General features: G+C 40.7%; 2 protein-coding genes across 9 annotated transcripts in view; one reads left to right on the top strand and one right to left on the bottom strand.

Annotated features, from left to right (window-relative positions):
• Positions 1–8,012, top strand: part of pdgfd (platelet derived growth factor d) — a 40,897-nt gene extending 32,885 nt beyond the window's left edge. Inside the window, exons 6-7 of the mRNA XM_086035238.1 lie at positions 2,455–2,672; positions 4,935–8,012. Coding sequence (XP_085891364.1) covers positions 2,455–2,672; positions 4,935–5,069 — 353 coding nt within the window. The 3' untranslated portion in view covers positions 5,070–8,012. The remainder of the gene's footprint in view (positions 1–2,454; positions 2,673–4,934) is intronic.
• dync2h1 (dynein cytoplasmic 2 heavy chain 1) overlaps positions 1–26,943 on the bottom strand; it is a 116,945-nt gene that overhangs the window by 11,684 nt on the left and 78,318 nt on the right. For 3 of the 8 annotated variants that reach the window (XR_015087415.1, XR_015087412.1, XR_015087418.1), the window contains 5 exons: positions 19,477–19,648; positions 10,627–10,717; positions 9,711–9,916; positions 5,605–5,718; positions 4,872–5,065 (listed from right to left, as the gene is read on the bottom strand). The gene's annotated coding sequence lies outside the window, so the exon portion shown is untranslated. Of the gene's footprint in view, positions 1–4,871; positions 5,066–5,604; positions 5,719–9,710; positions 9,917–10,626; positions 10,718–11,189; positions 11,266–13,221; positions 13,791–19,476; positions 19,649–26,943 lie in introns of those variants that run through there. The other 5 variants (XR_015087413.1, XR_015087416.1, XR_015087414.1 and 2 more) reach the window with 5 other exon arrangements.

Genomic DNA, 26,943 nt, shown 5'->3' with positions numbered 1-26,943 from the left:
GTAAACCCAATCCGGTAAACTCCTCATTGTTGTTTTGCCATGATTCTTGTCATAAATAGAACCCTCCGTGACAGACATTTTTCTTTGTGCCGACAATTGCCTATTGATTTATCTACAGCATTAACTTGTCATCCACTTCTGTTACGCACATGAGCTGCAAAATTCAAACAGCAAAAGGCTGAATGCCAGCCAATGTCACATCAATAGCAGAGTGAGTGCAAATCTTATTGTGCTGTTTGTTATTTAGCATCTCAAATGAACTTGTTTCATGATCGTTTCACTTGTTTGGAGCAAGGAAACCATTATAAACAATTAGCATCTGCTAGGCTACTATTCATGCACGTTATCGGTTTGAAATCCAGTCCAGGAACTATGCTCACTCTACTAATGCTTTCTTTCTTCATCATTTCAGTCGGGCACTTACATCCTGTCAAGATTGTGATTTCAGTTATGTCACCCTCGCTAAAAGAAACCTTGACTAAATTATACTGCAGTTGTGCACATAACTGTTGCAAAACAAAAAGTGAATAATTGCCATTGACCTTGATTTCTATTAATGAATTAATCATTGAACATGAGCAACAAATCTGCAGCATAATGATCAGGAATCTGACAGACATTACTCACATATGAATACGAAGTAATTTATCAAGTTTTAGTGGGTGCCGCAGTGACATATATCAACCTCTCTTTGGTTGTAGGCTGTTGAATAGCACTACATTGAGTTAAGGCACGCAGAGTCGAGAGAGTATTTAGGACTGTAGATGCCAAGCTGTTTTGAATTGGAAAAAAAAAGGTTTCAGACAAAAATGTTGCTTTTCATTTTAAGAATGACGCTGCTACTGCAACCGACAGATATGCGCCACCGATGCTTAAATCCGGCCGCCTACAAATAGTTAATGTGTGTAATCAACACTCTTAGGGGTCACAGGGGGGGTGATGATTACCCTGCTTACTTTGACCTTTGTCAAGAGGACAGTCTACTCCAGCCCTGATTGCTTCTCCTTTTCCCCGGATTTTGTATTCCACAACAGTTACTCGTGTGTTCCTCAAGTCACCTTATTTCACACAAATTACATTCTAGCTCTGCCTCTGACTTGTCCTTTAGATAAAGCATATTTCTACTGTATATTTGCCCGCGTGTACTAAAAAGCCCTCACGTTGAATATTGCTGACTGACATTAAAAGCAAACCATACGTTTCCATAAACGCCATGCTTGATGGTTTTATGGTTCGTTTTACTATGATGATGAATATCCACATTTACATGAAAACTTTGCAGAATAGGGAATAAATTAGAGATGAAGTAATTAATGCCTGCATTCACTACTTTTTTTTTTGGACCCGATAATTGAACGTTTCGGTTTACGAATTATAATGACCATGCTGTGTGTGTGTGTGTGGGGGGGGGCGGGGTTAACAATTTAGCGTTTTCATAAGCGGGGTTAAAATAATGATGACGGATTGTCAGATTGACAGAGTGGCAGACTGACGATGACGAACTAGTGGACCTGCTGCTGGCGAATGAGAAATAACGGACCAGTAAAATTTACTGACACGCCCACCACTGCTGTTACCATTGTAAACATTTTTTTACTCACGGTTTTGAAATAGCCGTGACGAACATTGCAGGTATTTTTGTTTTTTTGCTCTGAATTTGCCCTCATTATGGCTCCTAATAGAATTATCGCTGTCAGTTTAACTCATATGAATTACTGTTGAAAAAAGGAAGGAAGGAAATAAAAGCTAAACATGAGAGTCCTGTTTGCATTTGTGATGTCGCTGCACAATTTGGTTTGTTGAAACATCAAATCGAATTTTAAAGCGCATTTCCAAACAACCAAGGTTTAACCAAGGTGCAATGATTTCTCATGTGATGACCAAACTGCAAAAAAGTATTATCTCCTCGATGGCTAGTTAGCGATAGCTAGTTTGCGATAGCTAGTTTGCGAGTTTAGCAAGCTAGTTTCCACCTTCGACCACATGAGGAGAGCTTGTTGATGATAGTGTTAGCAAGGCTTAGTCATCTAAAGTTTCAAAAATCACTTTCACTTTTAAATCACTTTCCTTTCCTTGCGTTTCAACATGCCATCGTTCACTGTGCGACTGCACAGCATCATTTTTGTTCAACATGGATACCGAAAGCACAAATTATTTATTCATAATTATGCACTGATAAAACAAGGTCAAAAGAACTTCAACTTGCTTTTCCATCGTTTCAATGGGAAACATGACCTCGGTTGGAACGAATTACATTTGTGAGGCAAGGTTGTACTCCATTTCCATTACTCCTGATGTCAAATGATGCCGCAAAAATGGTCTTCTTCTCTGCTAGCAAGTATTCAACAGTGTATGCATTCTAAGATTCAGTCATAAAATCCGAGGGGGGCATAACATGTGAAATGTACTGACTGGAAACTTCCATCCCACTATTCTCTGTCTCTGTCTGTGAAGTTGACCTGAATCGCCTCTACGATGACGTAAAACGGTACAGCTGCACCCCTCGCAACTACTCTGTGAACCTGCGTGAGGAGCTTAGGGCCACCAACGCCGTCTTCTTCCCCCGGTGCCTGCTGGTCAAGCGCTGTGGCGGCAACTGTGGATGCGGCACTAATAACTGGAACAACGGCTGCACCTGTCAGGCCTCGAAGACCACGCTCAAACTACACGAGGTGTTTCACACATCATGAAGACATGGCTTGCACACACTCAATAGAGCAAGAAAGACTTTGACATGAGAGCATATTGAGGAGACAATTCAGTTGTTATTCACTATTTTTTTTTTCTTATTCATTTTCCTGTCGTTATTTTTAATAATAATATACTACTATTTCAGCACTAGAAAATAATATTGTAAACATTGTATATAATTTAATAACTTTGGTTTCCTCCCACATTCCAAAAAGCATTCCTATATGGTTCATTGAAGACTCTAAAATGTTCATAGTAGTGAATGAGGGGGTAATCATTTTTAGCTAGCAACCACTCCAGAATAGAAACGTATCATTATAAGTAAGTGTGATAATGATAAGTATCATCATAAATCATTATACTATCATATTTGTTTACACAATGTTTAGTTATTTTTGCTAGTTGCAATTTTGTTATAAAAGTAAAGACCAAAGATGTGAATACACTTTTGAGATTTTCAAATGTCACAATCGTTGTCAAGTAGTGGTTGCTTTATCCTAAGGATGGGCGGATAATTAACCAAAATGTCGATATTCCGATCCACAGTGCTCAATTTTAAGTATGGATCCTCAAGTTAAAGTATATTTGCAATTAATTCATATATATAGTATTTTTATTCATCTATGATTTAGAAGGTTGTATTGTCATCCAATCAGAATTTTCGCTGTGTTGAGCATTCTGCCTTGGCAGAAAAAAACTGTTGGCTCTGGTCCCGCCCACCAGAACTTTGTAAACGCATTTCATTGGATTATTCTTGGGATCGGATCAAATCTTAAATCATTGGTCATGCCCATCCCTACTTTAACCCTTTAACTTGTGCATGCACTTAGTGTTCCAGTTCAAAGGTAGTCCGTACTGATAATTAAAACTACATTTCTAGGAAGGAAGGATTGAAAATGAATAATTAATATAGTTTAACAGATTCAACACATTCCATGGCCTTCTTAATGTGCATCCCATAATGATGCAAATGATGATGATCTTCTAACAGACACACACCCCTCCCGATGTCTGATATTGAATGACAGAATGACCACATGGTGAAATTGATTAGTCAAAATAATTAATAATAATTCAAATGAAAGTATGCTTGTCATTTTAATCTGAGAATATGTTACTGGAACATTCAATAAAATAATGTGCTGAACTCTAAAGAAATGACAGAGTAAGAAACTCGAATCAATTACTTCAAAAGCAGTGGAGACATCTGAAGAGAGTCAGACTTCGTTGTACTCAACAAGGCCCAAATACGCCATTAATTAGCAACACACTAATAGTGTCTCACTTTTTCCTCCTCTCATCTCTTTACTTTTCCAATCCTTCTCCGAGCAATATTAAAATGTCTTTTCCTTGTGTGGATTCCCATCAGCGAACCATTCCTCCCAATTCACCCTCTCAATGTCTCCCTTTATGGCTCTCATTCAGGCTCTGCTCTCTTGCCCCTCCATCTCTTTGTTCTCCCACTGTTTCGTTTTCGAGTCCCTCTCTCTCGCTTTCTCTCTGTAATGTCTTACAATAAGACTGCAGACAAGTAGGATTTAGGTTCTAATTGTGTGTGCAGCTTTTACTTTTTATTGCATTGTTACTCATCCCATTGTTTGAGTGCTGGGAAGCCCTGATATTCATCATAGGCAGCATTCATGTGGCTCAGCTCATGGGAATTACAGAAAAAAATCTATTTTTTTCATCTATTTCTATGTTCATGTCACCAAATATAAAGAAAATCACATCATTACTTTTTGTTTTATTTTGAAGGCCAAACTGGCCTTCAAGTTCCAAATCTACCGCCGAAAGTTCTCAAATACTGGTCAATGACTAAAAGCAAATTGCCACTGTTCTCATGAGCACTATTCAAACAAAGATTTAATATTGTCAACAACATACGGGAACGCTGAACCATGCCGCAAACAAATTTGAAAGACTATGAGTTCTCCAAATTAAAACATTCCTCACCACCCACCTTTCACCAGTACCTAGACAACGGGCCCTATTTTGGAAGACATGCGCACGTTCGCTCGGTGTATAAATCGAGATCTTTGCATCATTTTCATGCAAGTCTAGTTTACCGTGTTTGAGAACATACTGTGTGCCGGTGTATACACACAGGCATGATGCAAACATCGGTGAGGAATGGGAAAAAAAAGTACAGAGGTTCAGACCTCAGGGACCACATAGCTTACGGCCACGCAGGAACGAGTTGAACGTCCCGCGCTGTCTGAACTCATTCTCCCCGTCCCTTCCAGGTGCTCAAGTACGCCCCGGAGCCCACTCTGTACCGGCGCCATCGCAGGACAAGGGTGCGCTGGGTCATCGATGAGATCTTCCTCACGCACCACGACAAGTGTGAATGTGCCTGTCCCTCGCAGCCTCCACGCTGAGATACGGACACAAACTATCTTGAATTGTTGGACACCTTCTGCCATTTTGCCATGAACTTTTTATGCAAACCAGCTACGCAGTAAATGCAGAGAAGACGCGATTTGACGGATGATGCACAACTTGTAACATTACCTAACAGTAAGTACACCAGAGGAATAATCGTGAAACTCAACTAAAAGTCAAACAGTAACGAACTATGCAAGTACATTTGATTGGATGAGTTAAGTGGCCCTTCGGATGTCTTTTCTGCCGCCGGCAAGGGACGGACGGGGGTATGTGAATACAAGCTGATGATCATTTGAACCTAAAGACTAAAAAAGCTGTTATTTATCATACGGAAATCCCCACCCTTGTGATTTTCCACAAAGGCCGTCTTTGTTTTGCACACATTCCTGTCTGCAAGAATTCCAGCATCCCTTTGTCCTTCACGCCGACTGGACCCTGTTCCCTCCCTTTGTTTCCCCTTCACTGTCTCTTCTATCACACAGAGAGCACTTAAACACACACACACACACACCGTCTCCTATCACTCACTACCAAACGCATCGGAGATGTCAGCACAGGCGACTGCACTCTGCCCAGTTTTCGGAGCATTCCGGGCATTCCAGCCTCTAACTGGGAATTCTGCTAACATCAAGCACCTCAGACCTGAAAACATCACAGAAGAGAGAGAGAGAGACGGAGAGGAAACCAGTGAGAGAGACATCAGGCATATGTTAGGTATTTCTTCATATCATGAACTATAGTGTATTGGGCACTCCTTTGTTTAAAAAAAATCATTTAAAGTGAAATAAAGGCATGGATGAATGGATTTGATTTGGAAGAATGACTTCGACCCCATCGCACACCTTTGGAACGAACTAGAGCAGAGCTTGCGATTCGGGACCTTGCGGGCCTAACCTCACAAATGTTCTTCTACAGAATTGGGACAAAATTCCGACAGGCACGCTTTAACATATTGATTGGCAAATGAAGCTTCGTGAAGCACGTGTGATCATTTGTGACTCCCCTAGATGGAACTCTAGCTTTAAAGATGCGGTGGAAATTTTGTAAAATTCCATTGCGCTAGCCTTGATCTTTAAACCACGAGCACCGTCTAGAGGAGTAAAAAATATCACAAGTGCTTCACGAAGCTTCATTTTGCCATCACTACTTAGAAAGTCCTCCGTGAAGAGTAGAAGTTGGTTTAGCTGTAAAGGTTGAGCTTACGCCATATTTTCTGCCATTTTCACCTTCGGCTAGCCTGCTCATGTTTGCATTTTTATTTGCCAAGGATCAGTTTCTTCATGCTAACGCACCCCAGTATTTAGCACTTTAAAGCACACTTTTATGCAAACGAGAGTGATGCTATTTTTTGCGAGTGAGTAGGTGTGAGTTTGTGTGTCTGTGTGTATGAGGAAGTGTTTTCCTCTAAGGGATGGGGAAGGTTCCCAACAGTCCAAACAACCTTGTGACGATTTGATATGTGACAGTGTGTGAGACAGTGAGCAAGTGCAGTGCTGCTGTGTGTGTGTGTTGGCGTATGACACGGACACAACTTCAATGTGAGATTTAAATAACAACAGTTTCGATTGTCTCTCAGCCATCGCCTTCCATGTGTCTCACCATCACACACTCAGACACATATTAGATATCTACAGAAAAATAGATTTTCACACATTCAGATTTTGTTCTGAGGCAGACAAGGACAATGATTGGACGCTGAACTTACTCTTAAGCCGTCTGATCTGGTTTTGATTCCTTGTGATGCCAAATGTTTGGGCGGCCTTTGACCGAGGCAGACTTGATAGAGCACAGTCATTATAAAGGCTCTAGCAACTGCATGAACACTGATGACATCAGAATAAAAAAAATTCCCCCAAATATATTTTGTGGCTCAATTGTTCCTTTTTCTACCACAGTGAAATCACCACTAACAAAGGAATTGACACAGATCTCCTAATGCTACTAACCGTAGCACATATGAATGTTCAGATGCTTCTATGAGCTTCCATATATGTGAATGTCGTGGCCATTTGTTTTATTTGCACGCAAAGTTGTGACAAGTACGTGCTTTTGTAGCTTGTAAGCCAGATGTTCATCAGCTCATAAGTCATCCACTTTTGCTAGTTGTTGAGTTGCTGCAAAGAAGGACAATTCTCACAATACTTGTCGGGGTGTTTGCGTGTGCTTGTTTCTTCCAATGTCTCAGTGTTGTCAGCACATTCCAATGTTGCACACAACAAAGTGGCTTTCACTAAATAACAGGATCCAACGGAACAACATGGCATTCAAAGCTACTCGTGCGACATTTTACATCACTTAGACTAGGGGTCCCCAACCACCGGGCCGCGGAGCCGCAGGCCACTTTGGACCGGGCCGCGGCATCCCGCACGGATGAAAGGAAAAAAAAAACTTCCGGTTTATTTATCATCCGAGGCTGAAAAACATTTTATTTTGAAAAGTCACCGGATTCTCTCCTTTACATCCATCTATGACTGACTCTTAACGCATTTCAAGTTAATGCACAAGCTAGCAAATGAGTCAAATAAACAGACGTATTTGGAAAGTTTCTCCACACCCGCATCCCCCCCCCCCGGACGGGGAATAGTTACAGACTTGTATGAACCGGTCCGTGGCACAAAAAAGGTTGGCGACCACTAACTTACACCACATGAACTCCGGATTCACCCACAACGTTAGAAAGTTAGTCTAGTTTTGCAGACTTACATGTTGTTTGAGCAACAAATCCCCCCCCCCTCATTTGTGAATCACACATCAAATGTGATCAGCTCTGTCAATCCAATGAATGTTTGAACATGATAAAAAAAAGTGCTGCTTTCGCTGTCTTTGGAATATTCATGACAAAACTGAAGGCTTTAATTTATTGTGTCTTTCTCGGTTGTTTTGTTTGGGGAAAAATCATGTGGATGGTTTTGATAAATAAAGTATTTGTCGCATCAGTGAGTCTTGTAGTCTTTGCTGCGTGTTTGATCATGTGTACAGTAGAACACATTTGTGGCGGATGGAGGAATCTTCGAGTTGAAGAGGAGATGAAGGAAGGGCCAGAAAGCAGAAGAACAAACCGCAGGGAGAAGGCCTCGATGGTGTTGTCTCGTACAGCCCCTTGCACGAGTCGCCATGGAAACCGCATATGTGCTTTTCAGGCCAACGTATCTGCAGTTAGGTCAGTAGTGTCAGCACCACAGAAGTCAGATGGAAATTAATGGCTGCTGTGGCCTGAAGGCATGATTTAATTGTTGATTTTGTATTCAGTGATTGAGTGTGACAGCAGGCTGCGGTTAACCATTTCCTGCCTGTGCGGAAGGCGCTTTGATAAGAGCTAATATTTGAGGTGACATGCACTCAGATTTGTATATTCATTGTGCATAGCGTGGAGCCTCTGAGGTCACACATAATTTCCCCTGGGCAACTAGAAACATTTTTTTTTTTCCTATGGGAAATAATGAACAAAGAATTAACCCGACTGTTTCCATCATAAAACTTTTGCTACCTATTTCTATTGAAACCCGGAAAACATGCTTTTACAACATCAAAGGAAAAACAAAATTAAAAAAAAAAACACCAGTAATCAACCTCAATGTACATTCGCCCCATTAAAAAAAAAAAATCTTGTTTACAGGCAATGCTTTGAGTAATGCTTTGAAATGTGATATAAACTGCAACTGTATTCTTTCCAAATGCATCTAATTTCTTACCACAGTGCCATCATTTAGAATGAATTGTTATTGTTAAATATTGCAATATTCAGCAGCTCAAAGCACTTTTCATCTGAAGCCTGTTATAAAATGATGCCGTGCTGATAAACTAGCCATTGATTAGATGCAAATTACAATCACCTTCAAGATGATCACATTTAATTATTATCATAGTTTTTTTTGAGTAGCCAAGTAAAAAAATAAAATGTGCGGGATGATTTGTTTCCAAAGCAATCCATCCATTTTAACACACTGTATATTGCTCAATCTTCAGCACTGAACTCTTTCTGTCTTTACGTTCTTGAGTTCATTGCTGTTATTTGACGTAACTGAAATGGAATCAGTGTGAAATGCGAATTGATACTGAAATACCAATAGCTCAATCAAACCAAATCAAAATGTTGATATTTTTTGATACTTCAGTGATTTGCGGTAACAGGAACACAGCGGCAAGGATCTTTTCTAAATGATGTGCTGTTGTTGGGACTACTTTTTCATCCGCCTGGGTCATTGTGTAATGCGCAGTGGCATGCCATGCTACTCAGTTAAGTCAGTCACTTATTTATTAAATGCCATATGTTTGGACGATGGAAACCAACATTTAGCAGCCAACACAATCACAAATGGAATGGACAACTCTGAAAAAGAGTTGGGTCAAAAAGAACCCAGTTTGGCTCCAAAAGGGACCTACTCGCTACTTGGGTCAATTTGACCCAATTTTCTGGTTTGTTTTGTAAAAGGCCACCCAATTTAGAAGTGATTTTAGAGTGCAGTATCAGGTTGTAAAGGAAATCTGCGGTGATCTCCAGCAATACAAATATTCAAATCTTAATGAACAAGCACAGTATTACCACATTGTGTGTCAGTCATTGCATCTAATGGCTCATGTTTTCACTTCCTCCATAGTCCTCTCTGCCCTCCTGTATTTGAAACTCCACTTACCATATGAAGACATTTTTGACCTTCCGTGATCATCTCATCTCCAGCACTTCCTTCTTCTCCTATCGCTCCTTTCTTGTCATTCGGATTATTCCTTCTTTTCAATCATTTTGCACTTGTTGACTCTTTCCTGCCATCCTCTCTGTTGCGTGATGCTTTCAGTGTCTTTTTTATCAGGCCAAATCTCTGTGGTGTAGTACCAGGGGAACCTGGAAATGAAAGCCTTAAAGAATGAAGGAAGCAGCTGTATACTTTTATTCAACATAGGTCTCAATAGTCCCCATCCTCCCTCTATATCATACATTTTTTTTACAAGCCACTTATTTATTCTTTTGGGATGGCGTTGCAGTTGTGGTGGGAAAGGTTGTGGGAAATTAGGCTGACATTAAACCTGCATCAGTAATGGAGTTAAGTAGTGCATCCATGTTTCCTGTGCTCATTTTGTCGTGTAAGATAAATCCTTTAATCCTTTCTGAAAGTGTCAATCATAACAAAGCATTATTTTAGAGTTACCGTGCAGTATTTAATGGTGTGGTTGGTGACTGTATTATAGCTATACAAATCAATTTTCATCTAATGAGATGAAAATCAATTTTAGTTGAACAGAATGCAGATAATTGGTAATCATGAGATCTAAATTACGGTGTGGAATGATTAGCTATGGAATAATTGAATAGGAGACAAACAGGCACATTTAAGATTGACAAAAAGACACTTCTGAACTGTACAGATTCCGAGTAAAAATGAAAAGAATGAGGAGATTATGGCCGCGTACTGATACAGTATGTCCGAGACGGCTCTGCTCTTCATCTCACACACACATAACATGCAGCAGATGGGAAAACTGTGACATAATTTAGTGTTTAAATATATTTATTTATTTTAGGGCTGCCAATATCCACCAAAGAAAATACATCACCTTAGAGTTGATGGTCGCCTCGGAAATCCGACAGACCTTATTCACAGCGGGTGATGTGTGGAGGTGGATTTCATCTTGCAATGTCCATTTCCTTTAATGATATATGAAAAGCTGAAAAGTTCATATTCCCGCAGGCAGGCACACGCACACGCGCGCACACCCGCACACACACACGCACACGCACACACATTGTGCATCCTTTCTGTCCCTCCTGATCTCCAGGCCCATCCTTGCCATGTCTACAAGCACTTCACCCCACCTCCTCTTTCACACTACATTATAGAACAGCTTTCATTTAGGTATGAATATTAGATATTTCTTCTGAATTATGGAAAAAGACCATATGTGAGAAATCTGCAGACATCAGGGGAAGGACAATTGCGGGGTTCCGCATTTAAAAGAATCAAATAGAGCTGACTTGTTCGATTCAAACTGTTCCATTAAATAAATGATTATACTTCAAACGCAGTGGAAGCACTTATGCCTCTCTGAGCTCTCAACGGTTAGAAAGACAAATGTTATCCATATTATGCAACTTTGAGCAAAATACAAAAAAAATCAACCTGAATGCAGTGATCTGAAGATATGCTGCAAGTGAGCCAAACACTCTCAGGCTGATGAAAGCTTGACATGTGATTTCTAAAAGACACACAGACACAAGTAGAATATTTCCTTCCAAGTTCCTAAAAAGTAAAGTTTGTGAAAATCCATTTGAGCGGTGTCATATCATAAGGTGTAAGTCAACGGGGCAACCTGATCTGAGGTAAGAGATACAAAAAGAGCAAAAGTTGGTATCATTAAGTACATTCTCTCTCTAGGCAGTATAATTCCTTTTCGCCCTTCCTCCACCCCATACTGCTGACATCACACCACGGAACTATTGTAATCCCTCTATTGTAATCGTTACTCTTGGCCAAGTACCACGTTACAAACACATGAGCAATTTGTCTAAGGTAGTTGGAGCCACTCTCGCATTGCAGCAAGTGTGACAGAATAAACTTTTAGGATGTAACACGTAAATACACTGAGTTGTTAAGCAATTAAGGATACCATTAGTGCATTAGTACCATACAATGAGAGCTGTACAAATGATGCAGAGAGTCGAGAGCAAAATAAAGTGACGATTAGTGCAGTGATGATGATAAAATGACAATTGTGCAGTTGATGCTGAGTCCTTGAGCTCTTTAGGTGTCCAGTAGTGTGGAATACTGATCAACAACATATATGCGAATAATGCAGGGTGACAAAGCTGTCATGGTTAATATGGTAACGTCACAACAGGGATGTGCAAAGTTGGTACAACCTTTCAAAATGCCACTATGGAATTATGAGTCAACTATTTAGGGAGTTAATGGCAATAGGGAAGAAGCTATTGGAATCTCTGCTGATTTTAGTATGCAGAGTTGGACAGTGCAGTGTTTTTCAAAGACTGTGCCGCAGCACACCAGATATTGTCAGGTGTGCCGTGGGAAATGATCTAATTTGTGTGCCTGTGCGATCTAGCGCCTGGCACGTACTCATGTAGTTATTACATGGTAGTACTCTTCCATACCAGTAGGTGGCAGCAGCGGCAGGTAGCTAATTGTCTTTGTTTTTTTATAGGCAAGCGAATTAGTGACGCATGTTTATCTAAACAAGCTCATGTTTCACAGTAATTATCAATACGAAACATTATAAAATACTTTTTTCTTTGTGTTTATTTAATTCATATTCAAGACATTATAATATTACGTCATTCTTCAATGTTAAAAATTGCTAAACAATATAATAATATAAAGGATTTTTTCAATGAAAGAAATGTGCCTTGACTCAAAAATGGTTTGAAAAACACTGGGACAGTGCATGAGTGAAGGAGTTAGAAGAGATGGTGACCAGAATGTGCAGGGTCTAAGAGACTTTTGCCTGATCTTGTCTTAGCTCTTGCAGTGTGCAAGTCCTCAAAAATGGGTAGTGAGGTGATTGTGATTGTCCGTATTTTGTCCTAATCGCAGCAGCAGTAAAGCAGACTGTGATGGATGAACACAGGACTGAATCAATGATTGCTGTATAGAACTGCCTTCACAGCTCTTGTGGCAGGCCGTACTTCCTCAGCAACTGCAGAAAGTATATACTCCGCTGGACCTTTTTCATGGTGGAGTTGCTGTTGATTTCCCATTTCAGATCCTGAGCAACAATAATTCCGAGGAGCTTGAAGTAGTGATGGACGAATGAAGCTTCATGAAGCACTGGTGATATTTTTTGACTCCTCTGGATGCCACTCTTGGTTTAAAGATGCAGTGGGAATATAATTTTGCACTAGCCTTTATCTTTACACAAAGAGCACCATCTAGAGGAGTAAAAAATAGGACAAGTGCTTCATGAAGCTTCATTTTCCCATCCCTAATTTGAAGGTCTCGACAGTCGACACAGGGAAGTTGGGCAGCTGTGGTGAACAAACAGTCCACAGTCTCGAGCGTCTTCAGCTCCACTGTCTGGCGACACTGTCTAGACTCGTCACCATCATTGATGAGGTCGATGACTGTGGTGTCGTCCGCAAACCTCCGGAGTTTGACAGCTGGGTGTTTGTGGATGTTGTTGTCTCCCCAAGCTTCACCTGATGTTTCCTGCCTTTCAGGTAGCTGGAGATCCATTGGCAGATGACAGGAGACACATTGAACCGGGGGAGCATGGAGCTAAGTGATGATGGTGTTGAATGCAGAATTGAAGTCCACAAACAGGATCCTCACTTAGGTCCATGCAGCATTGAGGTGTTCCAGGAATCAGTGCAGTCCCATGTAGACTGCATCATCCTCTGACCTTATTGCTGAAGAGGGTCTTGAAGGGTTCCTGTGTTGATTTTTAAGTTGTCCAGCACAAGGTGTTCAAATGACCACAAATGTCAGAGTGACAGGCCTGTTGTCGTTCAGTCTTGGTATTGCAGGTTTCTTAGTGGATGGGATGTGGATGGGATATGGGTAGAACATTTGACCCAGGATGGGACTTCACACAGATCCAAGGATCTGTTGAAGACTTGCATGAAGACTGGAGCTAGCTGGTCAGTACAAACTCGATCTCATCCAGGAGGGAGACAAGCCATCAAGTCCGGGCGCCTTCTTGATCTTTTGTTGCTTGTCGAGCGAAGTTGTTGTCGGTGGAGTTGGGCAGCTGTGGGGTGTAAAAGTCTCCTTTTGAAATCAGGAGAAGAATATAAGTCACTCTACATGTCCGGAACTTTGCTGCCCGCATTATCACCGTACCCCTACCCGTCCACCAACATGCCTCTGGTCCTGTGGTAAATCCACTGGCTCCCAAGCCATTACCTCATCCAATTTAAAATACTCATGCTGACTTTTAAGGCCATCCTTAACCTTGCACCTCCATATCACCACAGTTACTCTCATGGTCGGATCCACTTCACTGTCCCTTCCTCTCCTCTCTTCATGTTTATTTGATCATTATCATTATTAACTGTAAGGTGTCCTTGAGTGCCCTGAAAGGCGCCCATTAACGAACTTATTATTATCAATCATCCTTGAATTGTTAGTACTTCTCAGCTAGTAGTAAAACAGCTGGTGCATTATGCTGCAATGGCTCAATTCCATAGTGGAGTGTTGTTTGTCCCATACACGCATCCATAGCCTCATACATACAATACATCCATAGTGGCTTATCAGAGTGTTCCAATACAAACACAACCATTGTCTCCTCTGTTGCTGGTACAATCATTTACCGTGTCCATGTAGTAACAAACAAGGGAGGAGGTCGGGGACATTTACCGCAGGAACATTTTGCATTAGCACGCCATTGTTATAATGCCTCTGTTAGTTACTGATTTTACTCAGACAAAATTGATCCTGATTTGTGCATGATTTTTCAAAGGAATGTGCAAATTCATACATTTTCTTCCTAGAAGGTGTCAGAGAAAGAAATATGCATTTTTGCAATGGAACAGGGTAGAAATACTTTATTAATCTATCCATCCATTATCTGTACCGCTTCTCCTCACAAGGGTCGCGGGGCGTGCTGGAGCCTATCCCAGCTGTCTTTGGGCAGTAGGCGGGGGACACCCTGAACTGGTTGCCAGCCAATCGCAGGGCACACAGAGACAAACATCCGCACTCACAATCACACCTAGGGGCAATTTAGAGTATCCAATCAACTTACCATGCATGTTTTTGGAATGTGGGAGGAAACCGGAGTGCCCGGAGAAAACCCACGCAGGCACGGGGAGAACATGCAAACTCCACACAGGGAGGCCGGAGCCAGGATCGAACCCACGACCTCTGAACTGTGAGGCGGACGTGCTAACCAGTCGACCACCGTGCCGCCCTTTATTAATCTATGAAAGTATAATTATTACGTATCCGTACTTTACGTCGTTATTTGTATTTCTGTTAACTTACAATTTTACTGCATTTCCTCAGAACAATTGTATATGTACAGTATATTTTTACTCCCATACATTTCCACTTAGTTTTTACTGCACAATTAAATCGGAAGAAATTGTTTGTTGATGTAATACCTGAACCACAGAGCACAAAGCGGAAGAGTGCTTCCTGTTCTGAATGTTGAAAAGGGATCTTGATATATGTGGATGGTTGATTGCTAACTTCTATCGGGTTATATTGTTGTCAATCCATAGAGCAGTCAGATTCCCCTGTTTGGCACGTGCCCCTCTACTGGCTCGCTCCATTTCTCGTTCTGCAGAGCTGAGAATCGGTCTGCCTGCGCTTTGACCAAATCCACCAAAATCATGTTACACCACCCGTGCCACAACTTTGACCTGCTTTTAGCTCGTCAACAATCTAGTCTACTTTTAGTCGCCAAATTGCCTGATGCACTGGGGGCATGCAATAGAAATTGCAGGAACAACTATCAAGCGGTCTGCCAAACTCCCAGAAAAGGTAAACTAGACTTTCCCCGGCACCAAAATGACGATGTGCCCATTTTTAGGTCGAGCGCAGCTATGCCTATCTGCGAAAATAGGGCCTATAGTTCCAGCCACAGGCGGAATGATGTCTGCCGTTTACTTTCCCTTAAGTGTCTCTATTATGTGGACCTACACACCGATACAACACTACGCAAAGAGGTGAATTCAGCGGACCAGCCCAAATCCCGTCCACAAGATCACCTATAGCCTCCGGGAGCCTGTTTGCTTGCAAGCTACCTGGTAACTAGCACCTCATATGTGGAATGCCCCTGGATGATCTGGTGGGATATATTTCAGCCACTGGAGGCCTTAAGTGGATATAACTTTTACGGTTGAAATTGCTGATTGACAGCTGAAAGCTGAGAGGGGCACAGTTTCAGCACATTCAGTAGACACGTCAACAATGTTTCAGAGCGGAGAGAATGGAGTTATTTTTCATGATTTTAAAGCCTCGCTTTATATACTCGAAAATACTTATACTGGAAATAAGTCTGTGACCCACCAAAGAATGTTGAAAAAATAAATTGATAACCTTCGATGAAGTAATCTAGACTTAAAGACACTTTTCCCAGAATTGCCTGAAAAACATGTTTGTGATTATGACTTTTACTGGAAACTCTGCCCCAAGGGTGTGTATTTTTTTTTTTTTTTTTTTTTTTTTACATGAATATGCGTGTGTGCGCGCGTGTGTGTGTACATGTACAATATGAAAGGAAATCTGCTCCTTGACTCTTGAGTCAGACGATCATCAGTCATAAAACAGACACATACCTGAAAACACTTGAAGGGAAAATGTTTCACGACTGTTTTGGGGGTATGGTTATCTGCCCTTGCTATGCATCACACAACCCACCCACCTAAATACTGTACTTTTGTAAATTCCATGTGACTTTAGAAAAGAAAATATGTCACTTGTATTACAAGGTCTGTATTAAAAAGTTACCCTTACAAAACATTGCCACTGACAGATGAGTATTAATTTAAGAAAATGTTTCTTCGCCTATTTTCTGTTGGGAAAAAAACAAGCTATGTGCAGCAGCTTTAGTTGTGTGTATTACCGAGATATGTAGGCCTTGGACATCTGCTAGTACCATTAGGTCATGTCCTTTTATGTGAAACTAAGCTTGAAAACACACTTAAGTATTGTATTGTTATATAATTAAAATAAGGATAAGATGCTATGCTCGGATGCAGACTATAAGTGTCCTCCCTGAGCCGTCATCTTAGGGCCGCCGCACACTGAGCGATGCGGTGGAGCTCCCCTCAACATTCAGTGCACGGGGTTCTGCCACAAGGTTTCACGAGTGGCCGAGTCACAGTTGCACAATGTGGCAACGTTGCAAATCATAGCCAATCAAAAAAAAAAAATTAAATTCCTACTAAATGCTAAACATGTTGGATGAGGACAGCATGTCGACAAGGTTGAGTATGTTCAATGAAAGTAGGCTCTGATTAATCCATTTTATTCTTTGACTACTCTTTTTTTCCTCTCTTTCTGCATAGTTAAAATGAACATTTATCATTTCACTTGCGCTGAAACAATAGCCTGCAAAGTGATTTTCAAATGGGCTTCTCGAGATGAAACCGATCAAAGCTACAAAGAAAGAAAAAAAAAAAACGTCAACGCTGTAGGAGTCCGAATGTAAGACGGTTCATCTGCTTAGAGTCAATAAAGGGTTTGTCATGTCATGTCATGTCATCTTCCAAACCGCTTATCCTATATAGGGTCGCGGGGAGTTGCTGGAGCCTATCCCAGCCGTCAATGGGCGAAGGCAGACTACACCCCGAACTGGTCGCCAGCCAGTCGCAGGGCACACATAGACACTGTCACTGAGCGGTAATCGATCCCACGCTGCCCGCACACAACTCAGGCGTGTGTACCACTACACTATCAGCGGACATAAAGGGTTTGATTATGGTGATTGATTTTGTTTTCGCACCATCCAAAATATTCAAAGAGAACTCCAAATTGGGGCACTCAACACATGGTGAAGAAGGCATGAGTGTGGTTTGTGTGGGCAGAGTGTTAAAAAAGCATTTTCTCTCCCTTCACGACCTTTTAAAAGCAATGCAATGTGATGCTATGTCTGTTTCACGACAGGCTGCTTTGACTGGCAGTATCTGGAAAGAAAAAGTAAAACCATGTTGGATGCAGATGAGTCTCCCTTGTGTTTCCCCACCGGTGAAGTTGTCACTGTTCTTGGCCGGTCTGCTGTCGCCCCTTTTTTTTTTTTCCACCTCCTACATCTCATCTTCCTTTGCCAAAGGCACACATGGACATCCAGCTTGTCTCTCATGCCCATTCAGAAGGGAAAGTTTGTGTCAGAAACTGTCTCACTTTCTGTGTTTATTTCTTCATTACTGCTCACACCTTCCATGAAAGAAGTTACATTTTCTTGGCCAGACTTTCCAAAATATAAATAATAATAATAATAATAATAGATAATTAACATATAATAGAAAATGCATGTTTTAAATTCACAAGTCTAACTGAGTCCGACTGTTTTTAAGAAAATATGATCAACTGACGAAGCCATTTAAATTACTGAGGAAAATCCTAAATTCTGTATGTTGTTTTTATTATGAAGCTGTATTAGGGGTACACTGAATATTAAAAAAAACAAATTCATAATGTAAGAAAAATAAAGTAATACTATTATAACTATTTAGTTTTAATATCTAAATTTAAGATTTTTTTTTTAATTTAAGAAATAAATACTTGTTTTGAGAGGATTCAGACTAAAAAATCGTGAAATTATCTCCCAGTGCAGTAAAATAATTACATTTGGTAAGATTACTTGAAAAAAGTCAAATTATCTTGGCTTTTGAAAAGAGAGAAATACCTAAAAATAAGATGTGAAACATTCATTTCAAGTACTATATTAGGTCAAATAAAGTTGAAATAAACCTCCCATGCATGTATTTGGAATGGGGGGCGAGTGGGGGCTGGGGGGTTTGAGTACCCGGAGAAAACCCACACATTCCGGGAGAAAATGAAAAGTACACGCAGGAAGGCCGGGGCTAGATTCGAACCCACAACCTCTGCACTGTGATGCGGACCAACCAGTCAACTACCGTGCCGCCCTAGAGCACATTACAACAAAAGTGTGAATGAAGTGTTGGTAGAGTTACGAGAAGGTTCTTGAAACACGTTTTTACAGCTAAAAGTTCTCTGACAACATAAACTACAACACCAAACTGAGACTGACAGTAATTTATCTTATTTTGCATGTAAATGAAAGAATTGTAGGATCGACAAAATAAGAAATAAAATACAAATAATTTTAAAAGAATATTAATTCTGCTCTTGCATAGTATATTATTCTCCAAACAAGATCAAAAAGATTTTTTGGCTTGGTATAAGATTCTAAGTCTAGGTTGGATAGCTGCTTTTTGCACTGGATGGATGGATAACTTTGATTCATGATGATGTCTCCCAAAGGGCAGCAGAAAGTTTCCTCGTGGTTACAGGCCTTCATTGAGTATGTCTTTTGATATTATTTTCATTAATTTTGTCTTTGAAACATTTCAAGGCACATGGAAATCGGGCTTTATTTTTACTTCCCCAAGACTGAGATTCAAGCTTTACTTTACCGCTATGCTGATGCAACACTGACGATACAGCCGCAAGTCAAAGATGGTAGGCACAGTACACACACTCACACACACACACTTATATTTGAGCATGCACACGCACGAGTGGATTATATGTTTGCTAATGAGCCTATAATAGAACGATTTGGCTTGTATGCGGCCTCTTAAATAGAGTTTTATAGGAATTGAAGTGACAGCAAAGACGGTTCACCTCTTCCCAAGAACACAACTACACGCGCACACACACGTTCACGCACACGCACACAAACACATCAGTGAGTCATAAATAACACTATGCAGTATAAGGTGTGAAGAAAGCACTGTTTTTTCCACATTTTTGCACTAACCAATGCAATGCATCTTTCGAGTGGTGAGAGTCATCGATACACGAGACGAGGCGTGGGTGGAGTCACGGTGGGGTTAAAAGGATTATCTGTCGGTAGGTGTGAAAGTCTTGTCAATCAATTCTCATCAGTCAGTCACCGGACACTTCTCCTCGCCCTCCAAAAGCAAAGTTACCTGCAAAGAGAGTGAACCCAGAGATTGTCGTCTTTCTTTGAAACTGATGAAATATTCTGTTGTGTGGAAAATACAGAATGATCGCACTTGCAATAAAGCTGTGAGAGCACCGATGAATGTCACAAATTCAGTGTTGCTCTGATGATTTTGTAAAGAATGTAGCATCCATAACATTAGAAAACTTACTGATAAATTGTAATTTTCTAAAAGCAAACTTACAGTCTTCAATGTCTGGAAAAAACACAAATGCAGGCATGTAAAATGAACATATTGTTGTTGGTCAATGCCAGTGTCTGTATGACCTGAAACAAAATCTCTTATTTGGATACTTCTTAACACCATTTGTAGTTCTTCTCCCACATGCTGTTGGTGTAGCCAAGGTCATGATGAGTCCAAAAAAAGAAAGAGAAACAAATGAACAACTTGATTGAAACTCTACAAAAGGGATTGTTTTAAAGGCAGTGCTGCAAATAATATGAACACTGAAAATGTCTTCGAAATGTGAAAAGAAAGCCTTGAATAGGAAGTCAATCCAAACATATTTTTTTCAAGAATATGTTCTAGTTGAAACAATGCAATCTGATTAATATGAAATATGAGTTGAGCAGCAAAATCCACCCGTTTTTAGCCATCTCAGGGGTGGCCATTTTGTCACTTCGGTCAACTGAAAATGACATCACAGACCCTCAGTGCTCAGATAATGACCAATCACGGCTCACCTCTTTTCTGAAGCTGAGCTATGATTGGTCGTTATTGGAGCTCTGATGACATTTTCAGTCGACAGAAGTGACAAAATGGCCGCCCCCGGAGATGGCTAAAATGGGTGGATTTTGTTGCTTAACTCATATTCCACAAACACAATATTAATCAGAATATTAGAATAGGCAAGGCAAGGCAGTTTTATTTATATTGCACATTTCATACACAAGGCAACTCATTGTGCTTCGCAAAGCAAAGACAACACCTAAAAGCATTTACAAACACAACAGTTAACAACATTTCAAAAGCAAAGTAGAGAAAATAAAAGCAACCAACAAAACTACAACATTTAAGCACATTAGCAGAAAACTTTAAAAACATTTAAACGTAAAGAAATAAAAGTGGGTTTCTAAAATATATAATAATAATTATATATATATATATATATATATATATATATATATATATATATATGTGTCATCTGCATAACTGTGATAGGCAACATTGGTGTTCTGAAGCATTTGACCCAAAGGTAACATATACAGACTGAACAGAAGGGGCCCAAGGACTGACCCTTGAGGAACCCCACATTTCAAAAACCCTCCGATGTGATTCAAAACTTCCAATGGTCACAAAATAACTTATTTCCTCCAAGTAAGACCTAAACCATTTTAGGACTGTTCCATTTAATCCCACCCAAGTTTCCAAGCTGTTCAACAGTATGTTATGATCAATGGTATCAAATGCTGCACTGAAATCCAGTAAGACTAGCACCGACACCTTCCCTGCGTCAGTGTTTAATCTTATGCCATTTACTACTTTGATAAGTGCTGTTTTTGTACTGTGATGAGGTCGGAATCCTGATTGGAAATGATCTGAATATAGCCAGATCTTTAACATCAACTGATGAGATGTCAACACCTTTCGAGATAATGAGATCAAGGACGTGACCTTGAGATTCTGTTTGACGTTTTATATGTTGTGAGAGACCAAAGGTATCAAGTATAGTATAAAGTTCTTTGGTATTTTTATCCATTTTTTTGTCAACATGAATGTTAAAGTCACCAGCTATGACCAGGTAGTCATAGACAGTACAGATTACTGACAGCATTTCTTCAAATTCCTCCATAAACTTGCCTTTTTGTCTTGGAGGTCTATAAATGATTACAACAATAATCTTTGGATCACCTTTCAGTAAAAAAAACTGAGATATTCAAATGACTTAAAATCACCCAATACAATTTCTTTACAGTGAAATGATGATTTAAAAATGGCAGCAACTCCACCGCCTTTTTTTGCCACTGCGACATTTGTTCTGGAAGCTAAAATTTATTGGCGCTGTCTCATTCATAATAGTGTTTTGGCAACCTTCTGTTAGCCATGTTTCGCTGAGGAGAATTAAGTCAAGATCATAAGATATAATGATGTCATTAATCAACAGTGCTTTGTTGTTCACTAGTGATCTAATATTAAATAGAGCCAATCTTGCAGTGATAATGGGAAACACTGGCTTGCTCAGAAGTTGACAAGATATCCTAAACTAGGTAAGTAGATCTAGATTTATTTCTTCTCAGTTCTTTAGCTGACTTTCTGTCACTTTTAATCACAGCTATACCACAAGGTTCGCTAGTTTCATTGGGTCCTGTCTTATTCTGGAGACAAGCATTGTTTGTAGCGGATACGCAGTCTGGACCCAGAGCATATCATCCCAGACATTCATAGAACATATCCTTAAAAAAAATATTTTGGGTTGACTTCCGCTTTAAATGGCCTTATGGTTAGGGCATCCGCCTCATATACAGTAGTTTCTTTTCAATTTTCCAATAGTGTGAGTTGGTCGTGTATATGGTTGTTGTGTCCTGCTATTAGTTGCCACCCAGTCCAAGTCCAGTCCAGCTCTTGTGCGTTGTCCTTTCGTGCAACAGTATATACACCTATTTGAAAAGCTGTTCATACAATATGATTCATTTCGAATATTAGGATTGGAAGTGATACTGAGAAACTGAAACGTGATACATGGAAGGACTTTTCATTCCAGTGTGATCTATAAATCCTAACAATGCTGCATGAACATGTGTATCATCCACAGTACAGAGCGCATATTGCATGTGAGTGCCAGTGAGACGGTGATCCATAGTTTGTCTAAGGGCTGCTGGATGGGGCCTCTCTCATAAATCCGGCCAGCCATAACCGCAGTGATTTGCAGCTTCAGAGGAGCCATAAACATGGGCACTGAGCGGCCTGCTGCCCTCACAGGAGGCTGAATTAAGCGGTGAGTGCGTGGCGCCATGCGATGAACAATGTGCGTGCGCATGCCCAAGGACGTATCTTGCTCGGGATGAGAGCCAAGTTCAGCGATCAGATAAAGGTGTGAGGGAAATTCATCGACGCTGCTCCATTGACCGTGACAGCAGAGAGGAGAGGCCAGTGCAGCTGGTCAGTTAGCCACTGTCCCCTTTCTAATCGGCAACATTCTTCAACATTAGATGCAGCGCACACAAAAAAAAAAAAAATTACTGTGGTCAAAGGGAATTGACTAATACACAATTCCTCCACTTGGTCTCTTTCGCTTCCTCCCTTTGTATTAGGCTGCACAGTCACACCCTTGTTTAAATTAGATTAAAGTACACTTTCACGAGGAGAGAAATGAATTTAACATTGTTATGCATTTCTTTCACTTTAGTCACTTTAAGCCAGAAGCAGCGTGGTTTTTTTGTTTGTTTGTTTTTTTGCAAGAGTGGTTCAAGATGACCAAGTGAAGTCAAAGGTACTTCAACAATGATCTTATTCAACATTTTTGTTACCTCAAATTGGTGTGTTTCACTTTCCAATCATATTAAACTCATTATGATGATTGTCTCTGTAGATTGTATATTTATATATGAGTATTGTATGATTGTTTTTTTATCGTGATAAATTAAATTATCATTATTATATTATGATTATATACAGTACATTATTATACTATCATCACAAACCTCCTTTAACTTGAACTTAAAAAGTTCAACTTTAAAAATGTAGAAAATGTAACTTTTTACCTGTGGCCCTTTTATATCCACTCTTTTCAACTTGCTCATATGCATTCCAGCCTGACTGATTCAGACCTCACGTAAAACATTCCAAAAAGCGATTGTCAGATGGCGCGTGCGACTAGTGATGTGACATTGACCTAGCGTTAGAAAAGTACTTCAAATAGAATTTAGATGGAATTGAGAGCAGCAAAGGACTGTATGGTGAAGCATAGTCGTGCCAGTGGGAAGCAGAAAATCTGTTCTGTTACAATATTCCTCTTGTCACTTTCCATGATAGGTATCTGAATACAATTTGTTGTTGCATATAGGGTACATGTACCACATATGTGGTTTCTGTAATTGGCTCACTGGAATGTAACATTATCCCAACCAAAACTATAAAATTGATCTACGTTCATCTTTTTCAAACACAAACAATTTGTAGTAAGCAGTCATTAAACAGAGCAAGATCCTTCTGTGTTTGTTCTCTTGAAACAAGTGTGCTACTTTAATGCTGAGCGATACTCATGGTGGTCGGGCCCATCTGTTGAGCATCTGGATTGTGTGGAAATGGTTTTGCAAGGAGAGTAATACCAGTGGTTGTGTTGACAAAAAAAAATGCTAATGCTTACTTTTAGAGGGATGCTGAGCAAAGTGTAGGAACTGTTAAGCAAATGATTTCAAGCTGCTGCATTGTTCTTATTCCCAAGTGGTTGCAACGGATGTGCTCTGAAAGCTATTTGAGATTCTGACTTTTCCTGCCAGAGGAGGAAAACTCATCTGACACAAGTCTGTGATACTGTCAAGTGACAGTCTCAGTCATCCACCTGAGGAACACTCCACCCATTATCATACACTGACATATCCATCCATCCATTATCGATACCGCTTATCCTCACAAGGGTCGCGGGGCGTGCTGGAGCCTATCCCAGCTGTCTTCGGGCAGTAGGCGGGGGACACCCTGAATTGGTCGCCAGCCAATACAGCCAGGGCACACAGAGACAAACATCCGCACTCACAATCACACCTAGGGGCAATTTAGAGAGTCCAATCAACTTACCATGCATGTTTTTGGAATGTGGGAGGAAACCGGAGTACCCGGAGAAAACCCACGCAGGCACGGAGAGAACATGCAACCTCCACACAGGGAGGCCGGGGCCGGGATCGAACCCACGAACTCTGAACTGTGAAGCGGACGTGCTAACTAGTCGACCACCATGCAGCCATACATATATTTTTTTCAAATCAGAGATGCAAGTACATTTTGTACTCCCTCCTGGGAGTTGACACGAGTTTAGCGTAGCTATAATATCCAGAATATAACCAGTCGTGGTTCATGTGCGCACTCATGCTCTTGTCCGCTTCAGCTTGTGAAAGTGAAGGAGCAATCGCCACGTTAGTTTTGATATTGTGGAGGTGATCATGATGAGATCAGGTTTTATGTCAATAAATCCAAACTATTGTGCAGAACACTTTTATACTTTCACAGGTTGAAGCGGACAAGAGTAGTAATGTGCATTTGCATTTTGGTGGTGATCGGTCACCGTTTTAGACAAGAGAACTGACAAAGCGAGCAATATTACCACGCTTGGCTCCCTCCCGTGACGTAGACCGCTGAGACTGAAAACATAACTAAAGCCACGCCCCAAAAGGGGGCGGGGCAATTTGTCGTAAATATAATCTAAAAAAAAAAAAAAAAACTTAAATCATGACAGTCTTTTTGGGGGAGGCACTTTAGTACTGATGTCATTTTTACATGCAAACCTATTATATAAGTGCCAATGTTAAGCTCACCCAAGTGTGCCTTTAATTATAAAAAAATGAAAATACCTCAAAAACCTTACTTTAACCTTAGAAAATTAGCTGTTGACCAGTGTTATTTGTCCTCTCTTGAAATCTCTTGTCGTGGACGGGGTACAGCTTAGAATGGTCGCCAGCCAATCACATGTGCAAATGAAAGATTTCAATTACCTTCCATACATGTTTTTCTTTGGAATGTGGCAGAGCTGTTCCGCCTGATGATTCGACACTTAGGAACTGTTTTTCAATCTGAATTTTTCAACCAGACAAAATTATCTTCTACTATTCCTGAGGAAATCCTTTTAAGGTCTATAAATGATGCAATCATGCTTCCGTCTGCTGGGACATCAGACAATGGAGTGAAGGAGAAAGTGGCAACACAAAGTGATGATTGTAGAACAGAGACACAGGGAGGTATGATGAAAGAGAGATGATGGGAGGCTAAAGGTGCAGATGACAGATAGTAGAGTGGACAGGTTCTCAAGAAGTAGAAGCGAGACGGATCCACAAGAGCACGCAAAAAAGTCCCTCAAGTATTATGAGTCTCAAGAGGGGATCTCAGAACAGGGCCATGAGTGACCTTGTGGTCATCTCTCAGCCTCTCTCTGGAATCACTCAGACACACACACACATACGCACGCACACACACGATTGGTGTAAGAGGGTTGGCACATAAATGGATGTAATGTTATTTGGATGACCGATATCAATATGTGCAGTTTAATAATAATCATAATTAAAAACCCCAAGCTATTAAAGCCGACTTATGTGGTACCTCAAGGGTCTGTAATAGGTCCTAAATGATCACATTGTTTATTAATGATATATGCAATGTTTCTAAAATATGTATATATTTATAAAATAATTACTCTCAACGTGGAGGAGCAGCGGCTCGACTCTGAGTCCCTCCCAGATGACTGAGCGTCTCACCCAATCGATAAAGGGGAGGCCGGCCACCTTGTGGAGGAAACTCATTTCTGCACTCTTGTTCTTTCAGTCACAATTCACAGCTCATGGGAACATAGATCAAGGGTAAAACAAGAGCTTTGCCTTTCAGCTCAGCTCCTTCTTCGCGACAGATGCAGAGTCCGCATGACTGCAGACGGAGCACCGATCAGCCTGTCCATCTCCTGCTCCATTCTACCCTCGCTTGTGAACAAGACCCCAAGATACTTGAACTCCTCCACTTGGGACAGGATCTCATCCTCGACACGGAGAGGGCACACCATTTTTTTCCAGCTGAGGACCATGGTCTCAGATTTGGAGGTGCTGATTCTCATCCCAACCGCTTCACACTCGGCTGCGAGCCGCTCCACCAAAAGTTGAAGATTGCGGCTTGATGAAACCACCAGAAGAACATCATCCAGACAAAGGGGCACGAGGAACTAAAATAGGGCCCATAGTCTCTGGATTGTGTCCTGGGTCGTCCCCGGGGGCTCCTTCCTGTAGGATGCGCCAGGAACACCTCACCACGGGGGCGTCGAGGAAGCATGCTAACCTTGAGGCCCGAGCCACCGCATCTGGCTTTATTAAATATATTTATTAAAAAATAATAATTAAAAAAAGATTTTAATCAAACCAGGCATGCACTAGATCTAAATGATGCAATTACTCACTGTTTTCAAACACTTGGTGCAATCTCCTAAAAAAAAAAAAGCGAGAGAAGCAAACCTGCTTTCTAACTCAATTAGAGGTACACAGTCCTTTAGAAAATTAATGCAAATTAAGTTCAACATTTTGAGAGATGACAGTGATACATTTCTCTTTAGCAACAATAGGCCCTTA

The sequence above is a fragment of the Filicampus tigris genome, chromosome 7, assembly GCF_054856515.1.
Source record: "Filicampus tigris isolate MCC_2025a chromosome 7, RoL_Ftig_1.0, whole genome shotgun sequence".
Classification (NCBI taxonomy): Eukaryota; Metazoa; Chordata; class Actinopteri; order Syngnathiformes; family Syngnathidae; genus Filicampus; species Filicampus tigris.
This window is presented reverse-complemented; position numbering and strand designations above follow the sequence as displayed.